Source organism: Geotrypetes seraphini, chromosome 17 (genome assembly GCF_902459505.1).
Source record: "Geotrypetes seraphini chromosome 17, aGeoSer1.1, whole genome shotgun sequence".
NCBI classification, from domain to species: Eukaryota; Metazoa; Chordata; class Amphibia; order Gymnophiona; family Dermophiidae; genus Geotrypetes; species Geotrypetes seraphini.
Window position 1 is genome coordinate 1,790,474 of NC_047100.1, and position 12,878 is coordinate 1,803,351.

A 12,878-nucleotide genomic window follows, 5' to 3' on the forward strand; every position below is an offset into this window, starting at 1 on the left:
CATCCTATGTCCCCTCATTCCAGAGCCTCCTTGGGTTCTAGGGCCAACTTAGGCTCATTTTCAAAAAAGATAGATGTTCAAAAGAAAGCATAAACTACCTCTTGGACAAGTCAAAACATCCAAGTGGGCATGCTCAAAACTGACTTTCTGGATGTCTTGTCTCCAGTGTATCTAAATCTTAAGGGAGTGCTTTAGAGGCATGTTTTGATCGGGATTGATGTGGGCTTAGCACTTGGACATTCGGCGGGGATAATCAAGCCTGTAACAGATCATCTAGGGCTTTTTTTATGTGTTTGGAGCTAGACCTGTTTTAAAAGCATCTAAATACTAAAAAGGTACCCAAGTTGACTAGTTGACCAATTTGGTTTGTAGGTGTACATTTAAATTTGTATTAGGTTATTCAATATGCTTTGTTTTCGATTGTTATGTGTAATTTATGTATATGATGTGATATTTGAAAAAGTTAATAAAAATAAATTTAAAACAAGCAAACAAAACCTTATATTTTGTCATTTTAAAGTTGTGCCTGTTGTCACCACCTTGGGTGAATCTCTTCATAAAGGTGGTTATTTAAATCAGACTTTCACTGGATCAAGCTTGATTTAAACAACAGTAACAGCTTGCCTTCCTTTTTTCCCTGAAGAGCCAGAAACTCAGTCAAATAATCAAGGAGACAAAAATCATCAGGGCCAACCCACGACTTGTTATACAGCATGATCTGGCTTCTTATCGTTAATCATATCATGAAGAGCGTCTCGCATATAACAATTTAATCCCAAGGAACATACAAAGAGATAAGCAGAAGCAGAATGGTTTCCCCAAGAGATCCCTCTGCTATGCACAAAACTGTACCTCCCCTAACCACTGCAATAACCTGCCAACGCCATTCCTCAGACATGTAGTGGATTCAAAACCCCACGTACCCAAAACAAAACTTACAGAAACACGAATCTCTTAAAATTTTCAATTCTAACAAAATGATCCCAAACCTGCAGTCTCCTGCACACCTGTTGATATACCCAATTGTATGCTCTGAAAATATCTAGCATTTTGCCTTAAAGTGCCTGTCCCTAACTTACCTTACCATTGAGGACGGGGGCAAAGGTGTTGTGAAAGGACTGCTACAGACAATTAACTAGAGGCAGGAGTATGTTTATATTTGTTAACATTTGATAAACTGCCTTCTTTTGGAGAAGTTCGTGGCGGTGTATAATTTTTCTCGTTGGGCTCGCAATCTAACTATGGTATCGGGGGCGATGAAGGGTCAGGAGCAGCGCTGGGATGAAGCCCACAAGCTCAGCTCCAGCCACTAGGTCATTCCTGCAGCTCTTATTGTATGAGAAAGAGTTGATCTGAGAGAGAATATATGAATGCTGAGCCTGAAAGGTACCATCCCAAGGTTGGCGTTGCTTGGACATGTAGGTGAAATTCAGTGGGGAATGTAGTCTGCTATGGTGAAGATGGTAATGAGTGCTGTTCTTTTTCTTTCCTTGCAGTGGATTGCCCAGTTTGTGGAGTTAGCATTTCTGAGCAGTTGATCAACAAGCATCTGGATAAATGTTTAACCAGGGACGAAAAGAAGGAGAGTTTGCGAAGGTGAGGTGCTTTGGATTCCCACAGAGTCATTTTCTTTCCCATGAAACCTAATATTCATTATAAACTAAACCTTAAGTTTGTATACCGCATCATCTCCATAAAGATAGAGCTCGGTACGGTTTACAGGTAAATTCAATAAATGAGGGAAGGACATGATAAGAAATTAGAGGTTATGAAGAGGATAGCTAGCTTTACGTTTTAAATAGATAGCTTTACGTTTTGTATCTTATCCATGCTGCTGAACGCTGTCCTGGTTTTGTATCTTATCCATGTTCTTAGAGACACTGATGCAGGCATAAATGTAGACAATAATAGAAGTGATGACAAAATTGCCGAGCGGGATTGGGTTCCCGAGGTGTATTATGAGCTGGATATCCCAGCTGCTTCCTGGGTGTTTTCCCCTGACAGACTCCAGAAGAGCATTCCAGTTTTCTACCACTCTCTGAGTGAAGAAGAACTTCATTATGTTCGTAGGGAATCTATCCCCTTTCAATTTTAGAGAGTGCCCTCTCGTTCTCCCAACCTGTTCTTTTCTACTAAGTCTATTCCCTTTCAATCATGTCCCCTCTCAATCTCCTCTGTTTGAGGGAGAAAAGGCCCAGTTTCTCTAATCTTTCACTGTACGGCAACTCCTCCAGCCCCTTAACCATCTTAGTCGCTCTTCTCTGGACCCTTTCAAGTAGTACCGTGTCCTTCTTCATGTACGGCGACCAGTGCTGGATGCAGTACTCCAGGTGAGGGTGCACCAGGCCCGATACAGCGGCATGATAACCTTTGATCTGTTCATGATCCCCTTCTTTATCATTCCTAGCTTTCTGTTCACCCTTTTCGCCGCCGCCGCACATTGCGTTGACGGCTTCATCGACTTGTCGATCATAACTCCTAAGTTTCTTTCCTCTCCAAGTACCGCCCCGGACATCCTGTATTCGTGCATGAGATTTTTGTTACCTATGTGCCATGTGAATGTCTCTTCCCCCCTCCCCCCCCCACACACACCTCTGGGCTCCTAAAGTAGCAACAGAGGTGTCGGTGACCAGGCTTGGCAGAGGCAGCGTGGTGAACAGTCTTCTCATGGCTTGTCCACCAGGGTTTCTCTGCTGTGTCATCAGTGACTGCACTGCCTCTGCCAAGCTGATCACTGCTGCAGCTACTATGTCAGGAGTCAGGACTCACTGAATCGGTGAGTCCAAATTTTTTTTTTTTTTTAAGTGAATTGATTCGTATCGGCGAATCAAGCAGCACTAGTAGACAGTGGGGAAAAACCCAGAACTGTTGGATATGGCAGTGGAAGGGAAGGTACAGAGATGGAAGATGAATGGAGAAAAAAGAAAACATCAAATGGACAACAGTCAACAATAGCAGGAAAAGGAACCCCAATAATAATTGATAGGAAGGAACACTTTCATACAAAATACTTGAAGGATGTGTAATGTTCAACATTGGCTGGTGGTTTGGGGTTTTTACTATCTCCTGTGTACTTGTGAGCCACTGAAAATGTAAGATGGGCTTGTAAATGAATAAATTACTAAAGATAGAAAGCATTGCAGCTACTGTAGGTGTTTGTCTACGTTTGTTGGGTATGTGCTATAACAGGTAGCAGCAATGAAAAGGAAATTGAAAAAAATGGCATTTTTGACAGGGAAGTAGAAACACATGCACACCAGGCCAGCTAGAAAAGTTAGAGGACAGGTTTACCTCGCAGGAGTTTCTGTTCCAAAAGATTCAATTGCCAAAAGCCAATTTTTATTTATTTATTTATTTTTTTTAAAAGGATTATTTCTTTGTGCCTTGTTTCCTGGAGCAGTTCTCCCATTAGCTCTGCAACTGAATATATGACCCCTGAAGCAAACCTTGAAATGGCATAGAAAGGAACCTTTTTTCTCTCTTTCCCGGATGTTTAATCCTCTTGTCTTGGCAGTATAGTCATTCCGTTGTGTTCCTACATGACTTCCCCTCCCGTCACATTTTTCAGTCTCATCTGAGAGAGAGAAGAGACTGTCCTGTCTTGTTGCACAGGTGCTGTATGTATATCGCAGCCAAAAAGAGACAGACTTGAGAGCGACACACTTAGTTTTTGGTCTGAAGAAAAACTCTGTGCTGTTTGCTTTGTAATACTATTTATAACTGTAGGCACTGGATAATATTGCAGCCTGGCTGACCTTTTTGAATTGAGAAATAAGCTAAAATGCCTCCTCAGCTAACCTTTTACTTTAAAGTCATGTTTAAATGCCATTAAACCTGTCTCATTGCTGGTCATTTAACTAAAATGGCTGGCACTGTTCTCTGCATGATGGGAGTTGGGGGCTTGGGGGCTTTTGGTGCTGGCACGGTCCTGAGCTTGAGTTTGGTCTCATGCTAATTCTAAAGGAGTGCTAATGTTTGTCACAGCTGCTGCCTCGGGAGAGAACTCTGCTCATGACATCTTGGAGTGTGGCTGAATATGTTGCATCTGATTAGTTTCACTTGAGAAAAATGGTAGGAAGAGAAGTTGCAAAAAGATTTGGCAAACATCAATAGGCTGATAAATTTCATGCTCTTTTGCTGGTATATAACCTAGAGGCAAGAGCTATGATCAACAATAGAAGAAACTGCTCTCTACAGCGATGAAAAAAAGATTACAAATAGCCTATTCTAAAATATATATTAGAATAGGCTATTTGGAATCTTTTTTTCACCACTGTAGAGAGCAGTTTTTTATAGCTACAATCATAACTTATGGCTCTGTTATATCAGCTAAAGAATAGTGTTGAGCCATGAAATTTGAGGTCTTTTGTCTTCTCTGTAGCCTGTTTGTGTTTGGCAAGTATTTGATATTTTGTGTAGAATATTAGTTAAGTATTTATCAAACCATTAGTGTTATTTGTTTGTTATAAGAGCAGAATAAAGCTTCTGTGAGCTGGAGTCCTCCCGCCAGCGAGGGGTGCTGTCTTACTATCACGTTTTCAATAGTGAGGGGAACAGGCAACTCCTGCCTGTTCCCAGTGATTGGAAACACACACTGAAGTACCACCCCCTACTGATAGCAGTGCAGTTGGTGTCCAGGTTTTGAAAAGCTTCTCTCAAATTGCCGACGGACAAGAGGGCACGCGTTATGCACATGGCATCATCGCGTTGCATGCGTGGATGCTCTCCTGCCCGTTAAGAGCAGGGGGCGGGGCTGGGGTGTGATGGGGAAGGGATTAGGGGGTCCGGATTTTCCAAACGGAAAATTTGGTAACCCTAAGTTTGTGGACTTCCACTCAGCTTAGAGGGAACAGTGCTGCATTTATATGCTAAAAAGAACCCCTGGTGGCTTACAACATTATAAAACCATGTTCAATAAGTTTCAAGTTGATTAAAATTTTTATAAAACGCAAATCAAGACTTCTAAGCCTTTTACAATTTGTATTAAAAAGGGGAAACAATAAACAAATAAATACCCCCTGAACAATACTTGACCAACATAAAACAATAGGAAAGTAAGGAGAACAACAATTTAAAAGGAAAGAAAACATGAAAGGTAAACCACAATAGGGAAGCTAAGGAATAAGGATTATTAAACAACAAAATATATTACACAAACAAATATAGTCCTCTTCTCGGTTCCCACATTATGGTAGTTATTTTAGAAGTGCTCTTTACCTTTTGATGGCTGTAAACTGGCATTTAGGGCCTGATTCTGGAAGTGGTGCCTCCTGCATGTCAATCGCGTCTTTTTTTTTAGCATAGGCCAGCATTTCAAAGGCCTACATTTAAGGCACTGACAGAAGTGCATAGGGATGCCTAAGGCCTCCTCTGGCGCAAACCATGCCCATCCCCATGCGCCTCTAGGCACGAGACAGGTGAGGAACTATTCCTGGTGCTTGCTCCAGAAGAGGAAACACTAAGCACAACTGCTCTCCCGGCTCAGCTGATTTGAAGGTGCAAACACACTGCTGAAGCTTCCATATTATATCTAGGGCTCTTACTGGGGATCAGACTTTGGATTTCTTATAGTTAAGTTGCCAATGAGCATCTGCTCTTCTTGTTGGTCCAACCAATCCAGCCCTTACCATGCAGGTATTGCTTACGTTTGGTGATAAAAGTGTCTTGGGTGGGTTTCACAGTGGTGGAGTATTCTATGATGTATTATGTAACTCTTTCTTCTGTAAATAGTACCAAATATTTGTATAAGACTGATTTTCTTATTTTGGATCTCTTTCCTATGCAGGAAGATCAGGGGTATTGGCTTACTCTTCTCTGTTCTTCATTCTACAGTTCTGTGCATAAGAGGAAGCCCATGGCCAAAGTTGTGTACAACTTACTTACTATTCGTGACTTGAGAAAAAAATTAAAGGATGTAGGATTGCCTGCTCAAGGATCGAGGCAACAGCTGATCAGACGACATCAGGAATTTGTACACATGTACAATGCCCAGTGTGATTCTTTAAATCCCAAGTCAGGTAAGTCAGCAAAAGGGATAAGAAATCCAAGTGGCAACTGTGTGTAGGAAAAAGCTACAAGTGCTACGAAATTGGGAAAGTGTCTCTTTGGTAGGTATTCACAGGGGCGTAGTTAGGGTGAGGTAGGGGTGGTATTGTGAAGTAGAGGGTCAATTGAAAACTTTCTGGCCTGATCAAAAAAAAAACATTTTTGGGAGGAAAATGAAATTTATTTTTCAACAGTGTCTCCTTTTAACTCCAATGTTTTTCCAGATCTTTCATGCCTTCAGTAAAATATGAAATGTCTAAACTGGAAAAATATCTATTTACAGCATCTAGGAGCACAGGATCTGAAGAAAATTTTTTTTCCCAGACAGCCATTTTTTCAGATTCAGAAACAGAAGTTGTCCAGGGCCACAGAGAGTACGGTGGATAGGGAATTAGTTTGAACTGTAATTCATGCAATTTCGTCATCGCGATTATTTTATTTATTTATTATTATTTTTTTAATAATCTTTATTCATTTTAAAATAATTTCAATAATTTCGCCATCACGATTATTGATGTGTGAGCCAGTGCATCCTTCTGGTAGAAGAGAACTTTCTTGTTGGCCAAATGAGGACATTTCATCTTGATTTTGGCACTTAGGTGTTGTAATAAGCTAGCATAGTATTTTTTATTAATGGCTTTTCCCTTTTCCAGATAGTTGATAAAAACTATCCTGTGGAAACCCCCAAAAGATGGTCGCTATCACTTTCACAGCCGACGGACTTGTTTTTGCTTTCTTTGGAGTCTGTTCATCTCTTGTAGTCCATTGTTTTGTCTCAGGAGTATAGTGATGAACCCAAGTCTGATTCACAGTCACAAAACACCACAAAAAGTTGTTCTCATTCTGTTTAAAATGCTAAAACACGTTTTTGAAATGTCCAATTCATTTTTGGTTGACAGTTTCCAAACGCGGCACTCATCGTGTACTCAACTTCTTCATGCTTAAATATTCATGTAGGATGATATGTACATGTTCTGTTGAAATACCAGCAGCCTCTGCTATCATATTTAGGGTTAGTCATTGTTCTTCCATCATGATTCGGTGAACTTCATCAATCATTTTGTCAGTTGCTGCTGTTTTTTGACGCCCAGAACGTTCTTCATCTACAGTGCTTGTCCGACCCACGTTTTCATCATTGAAAATGAAGGAGACTCATCATGATACACTGCATCTAACTCGGATTTACTTTTGGTAGGCGATTTTCTCTTCAAATGAATACTCAATTTTGTCCATTTTTTATAAAGTGGAGCAGTTCACTTTAAAAGGCTGACAAGATAAAAATAGATGCTGTACAAGTTACATTAAGCTTTTCTGTATAATTCCTCTCAAAAGTCCCATATTTTCATAAATACAAAAAAATTGTTTGTTTATAAATCATTTTTTTTTCTTAGCAGCTGTGGGCTTATTTGCGTTCATTTTAAAAAAATAAAATTATATCCCGCGCTATCTGCAGTTCCAGGCAGCTTACAAAAGATAGTAATTGCAATAGTTTATAAGGCTGTTTCAGGTTTTAATTTCATTCTTGAATAAATCTTAGCTTTCCCTTCATATCTCCACAACTTTCCAATACTAACATCAACTTTGGCCTATGGCACAGTGTCTGAATGAAATTGAGTAGTCTAGAAGGGCCTCGGGGTTCTTTTCGGCTTTCCTATTTGCTGTCTCTGTGAATAGACACGTTCTCCTGTCTTCTTATACATCAGAAAATTGTAACATTGCTATGTTCAAAATACTTATTTTGATGTTTCCAAAGTATACATGTAACAGCTGGATTAGTGCTGGCAGCAGAAACATTTTAAGATTAGCTAGTCTTCCATAACATGATCCCTAGATGTAATAACACCCAAAGGATTTACAATTCAAATACTGTGTTCTCAGAGTAGAAAATGTTTATATAAATTTACCCTTGTCCTTTTATCATACTCCTAGGTTTAATACAAGACACATAGATATAAACATAACACAAAACAAAAATTATATAATACACAGTGCAGAGGTACGTAAATAAGTTTTCACGTTTATGACATTTCATGAAGATCATGTACTGTATCTCTTATCTGAGCAAGTAATGCAACCCACATCACTCCAGTATGAGCACCTACTTTACAAACTTAGCCACAGTATGGATTATTAACAGTTCTTGCTGGGATGAGTAGGGAGAATTAGCTGGTTTATAATTAGATATCATCTCTGGAGGAAAACTGATTTAGCATGAACACAGCAAGAGGAGATCTACAGATAAGCAGACCAACCAGTGTGGAAGTATATGGTTTATTAAATCAAGCACCCAACCTGGCCATGTTTTGCCCTAAGACTGCTTCAGGGTTAGAGCTAAAAGTTGAATTGATTGCAAAAGAGCAAAGAAGCATACATTTCCTCTCCACAGGCAGAAGCATAGACAGAAGAATATGTTTGTTTGCAGTTTTGGAGTCAATTTAGCTTTTAGGGGAAAGTGTATGTTAATCTCTTTATAGCTCAACTTCTGATGAAACGTGGTCACATTGGGCGCTTGATTTGAGAAACCGCATGTTTCCACACGTCTTGTTATTCTGCTTGGCTTCAAATACCGTACATACCGATATTTAACTGGTAGTGGATGATGTTTTATAAACTTTAGTGAGGTGTGATTGTTATGTTATAGCTCTCCAGTTTTTCAAGCAGAAATGTTTTGTGCAAGTTGTAAAAATTTGATTGAAAATTCAGGAAACCCAAGTACGCTATATGGCTTAAATAACAGTTGCACTCCATGAAACAAAAACCATCTGTATTGAGAAATGGACGCAACCATTGAACCATGTGCAATTCCGAAACTATTCCTATCATGCAATGACTTTTAAATGTTGTAAATGGCCTTCTTGTGCAGTGCAGGAAAGGTGGTCCATTGAGATATACTAAACAAGCCCTAAACAGAGAGCTTTTAATCCAGGGGGTAAAGGAAAGATGAGTCGATCATTGTAGATATTGTACTTTTTCACAAATAGGATCAACCATATTGTTAAGAGCTAATCTAGCTAGTGTTAAATCTGGGACTAGCAGAGCCTCGGGTGTTTTCATGTTAATAGGCAACTCGTCAGCAGTTGCGACATCCTTGCTTTCTATACATTCAGTAATGTCACTGATGCGTGACTCTTTTTTTTGTAGCAGAGCTTCATATATTACAAATGTACAGGGAGGTAAGGAGGCAAAAGGAAGGAAAGTTATTGGCAAGAAAAGAAGGAAAAGTGAGAACAAAGGGGAGGAGAGAAATAGATCTCACTTTTGATGGCAGGATGCAGTATGTTTAATTTCAATTTTTTCTTCTGTATTACAAGGTTTCTTTTTTTTTTTTTCAGGGCTTGTGGTTTGGGAATGTGCCTGAAGTCTACCTTTAAGCTAATGCTTTTTTCCCCTTTTGATAAGAATATGAATCATTCGGAAGCCAAGACAGCACAATCCAACGCCAGAATGCACAGTTGCTGTGTGTCAAAATGTACAACAGAATAGTAATGCAGATTGCTGCCACAAAGGGTCTAGTGCTTTAGTTTGCTGGCTTCTCTTTCTATTCTAGCTTTTGGTCAGGCATGGTTAGCATTTTGTCAGCTCTGTAATAAACAGCAGAGAAGTAGGCCAATATGGCTGAAATCAGGAGCTGAGAAGTGTATTGTATGTGACAGTAATGAGGAACCTTCATTAGCAGTCTCTGCTGTGGTAATGTTCCCTTTTGGTTTTATAAACTGAAGCATATAGTATCAGTTTTAATTTTTTTTTTCCTTTGGAACTTATTTGTTTCTCTAACTCCAGATGCTTACTTTAATAGCTGCAGAAATTGTGAAAGAGATTGAGTGCAGTGAGAAGACGCGGACCTTACTGGAGTCGAAGCCCACTCAGCCTGTACGTATTCCAATTTGTGTGTTATGAGAAGATGAAAAATGAAGCAACTTTTATATGCTAATATACTGCTGCGGAAAGATGCTCTATGGAAGCTCACTCAGTGCAGGCGGGAGGGAGGCTGCTTTTCATGTGCCTTATCCTGAACTAGACAAAGATAAGATTACAGTAAAAGCTTGGTTTGCTTGTAATCCATAACACTCGTATATCAAAACGAATTTTCCCATAACAGATGATTCATTCCACAACCCCAAAACTTTAATACAAAATAAAAAGAATCATGGCTGGTGTGAGGGACACGAGAGAGAGGAGAGGATGATGGTTACTTTCACTATGATGTGACGTGTGTATTGTAAGACCTCACTCGTTTATCAAGTTAAAATTTAATAAAACGTTTTGCTCGTCTTGCAAAACACTCGCACACCAAGTTAGTCGCAATCCAAGGGGGTCACTGAAGGCTATTCTGTTATGTTTTTCTAGTGGGGGTCAGTGTATGCATAATTTACCCAGCTGGACATGTAACAAGTTACTTATTGTGCCTAGATGGGTTTGAACTAGTAGCGTGAAAAGTGAAACGTCTGTCTCGCAGCCAGGAACGTTTTTTTTAGTTGAAAAGCAAAAGGATGAAAAGCAGTGTCTGCAAATTCCAAATGTTAAATCCCTTCACCTAAAACTCTGTTTATAAAAATGTATTTGCCCTCTCCTTGGCATCACAAGATGGTACACAATTGCAAAACATTAAGAACACGGAAGCTGGCATAACTTTAACAAGGAAACGGCAAACTTTACTAGAGCTACTTGCGTCCCCTTATCTGAGTCGGACTGCGCAGAAGCTTATTTCAGTTGTCAAGTTCTGAGTTGTGGGCAGCAAGTTATAGGTTGCGCTTTCTCATTTCCATTTGTGTACTTGATTTATTTGCTTCCCTTTCCAAACTCATGCTGAAAGCCTTGATCTCTCATCAGAAATTCAAAACTTCTCTTTTTCAAAAGGCATTTGACTGCTCATTTTGGGGATTCTGGATACATTTTCTCTCTTTTCTGTATTGTAGGACATCAGTATTTCATTTCACTCCACTTCTGTAATTCTATGTTGTAAACTGCCTGGGTGGTTTATCTTTAGGGCCATATATTAAAGAGAAACTTGAAATGTAGGTATCTCTGTGTCCCCGGGCTGTGGAAATATCTTACTGGGAGAATTAGCAGGAGACATGTGATTCGAACCTCGGCTTCCCTGGTTCTCAGCTTGCTGCTCCTCGCCTTCCTGTTTGGTGACGGTGGGGGAGAGGAAGTTGGGTATGAAGGCTTAAATGTGCCACATTTCCACTGACTCTTGGAATTGTGGCACATTGGAAGGAGTCAAGTCTATTATTGTACATTTTATTTTGTTTAGAGCTCTGATTTAAGGTCTGGTTATGTTGTTTTAGGCCATGACTTTCACAAAGGACCAGACTGAGAAAGAAATAGATGAAATTCACAGTGAATATCGTAAGTAAGGATACTGTATCTCGATCTACTTGCTGGAAGTAAGATACTATAATACAGAGGACTAAGAACTGGCTATTTATCTCTTAACATAATGTTAGTGTTGTATTGGCTGCATGTGAAACTTTTGGAGGGTGACCAAATTTCAGTTTCAGCGCTGAAACTATCCCAGAATCAATTTCTTTCTCCTCATCCCATGTTATGGTTCTCAGCTCCCTACCATTGGAAACCAACTTCTTTCTTACAGACTATTTTTGATGCTATCCTCAGTTTTAAACCACAGATTGATTTGGTTACACAAACGGGGCAAGGAATGAATATTTTGATGAGATTGTAAACTCCTATCGAGTAGGGATTGTCTTTTCTATGTTTAATGTACAGCACTGTGTACATCTGACAGGCATTCAGTTTGTTCTCATTTCGCCGTCTAGACCTACTGTAATTCTTTCTATGCTGGTCTTCCTCTCTCTTCATTCAGCAGATCCTTCTCGTCTCTCCTAGGACTACCTCTAAACTTCATTCTCTGCTTTACAAATTGCGCCTGCCTATTTTAGTAGACCATACCATACACACCTCAGTCTACTTTGTTCCCCTGATCACAAACTACTTGGGCGTTCCTTTTGCCTTCAGAGCTTCATCTCACTTTTTCTGTTTGTGCACCTTCCATGATTTAGGCTATAAACTTTGGAATGAGCTTCCCCTTCAAAAAGGCCCTCAAAACCTGTCTGTTCATGCAGTGATTTGATTCACTAATTGCCCTCATTCTCTTTCTTGTTTTGTAAACCATCATGAAGTCTTTGGTGGGATGGGTGATGTTGAGGTCAACACAGAAACCTGGTTTGTGTTTCTGCTGTGTTTCATATTATTTGATTTGTCTTTTCCTAAAGGTTTGAGGCAGGTACATAACAAGTATAACAAATTACATTTTATATTAAATAAACAAATATTTTTCACATGAATCATGAGTTAGTGTTCTGGTTTTTGTTTTGTGGAAAACCATAAATCTTGATGTCAAAGGCATGCAAAAGATGGATGAGGTTGTTAGTTGCACATTGCAACTCGTAGGCCCCTGCTTTACCAGATGAGTGACAGGGGATGCATGGAAAGATAGTGTCTGCTAGCTGTAACCTGCTGAAAACTCGATGGAGACTGTCTCTCCCCTATCCAACCTGACGTCAGTCTAACCCAGAACCGTGATCCCATCCCCATGTTATTGCTGTGGGCATCCTCTTCCTGTCCAGAGCACCCTAGAGGTGGCAGAGTGCCAGCAGATAGGCAGAGATACTATGGGATTCATCATGAACTCGCAAGCGAGGAATTTACTGGCTTTAAACAGTTCTGCTTTTTCTGCTATTTTTTCCATTCTATGATTAGTTTTGTAGCAAACTCTGTAGAGATGCCAAGAGAATCCAAGATCCAGTGAGTTGTGCTTTTCTTTAATGGCTTTCGAGTTTACTGCTCTCCCCGGGCTCATCTGCCAGTGC

General features: G+C 39.9%; 1 protein-coding gene across 6 annotated transcripts in view; it reads left to right on the forward strand.

Moving 5' to 3' along the window:
* RAD18 (RAD18 E3 ubiquitin protein ligase) overlaps window positions 1-12,878 on the forward strand; it is a 72,428-nt gene that overhangs the window by 28,370 nt on the left and 31,180 nt on the right. For all 6 annotated transcript variants that reach the window (XM_033926104.1, XM_033926107.1, XM_033926106.1 and 3 more), the window contains 4 exons: window positions 1,497-1,596; window positions 5,833-6,017; window positions 9,842-9,915; window positions 11,337-11,397. In XM_033926104.1, the coding sequence (XP_033781995.1) occupies window positions 1,497-1,596; window positions 5,833-6,017; window positions 9,842-9,915; window positions 11,337-11,397 (420 nt within the window). The remainder of the gene's footprint in view (window positions 1-1,496; window positions 1,597-5,832; window positions 6,018-9,841; window positions 9,916-11,336; window positions 11,398-12,878) is intronic.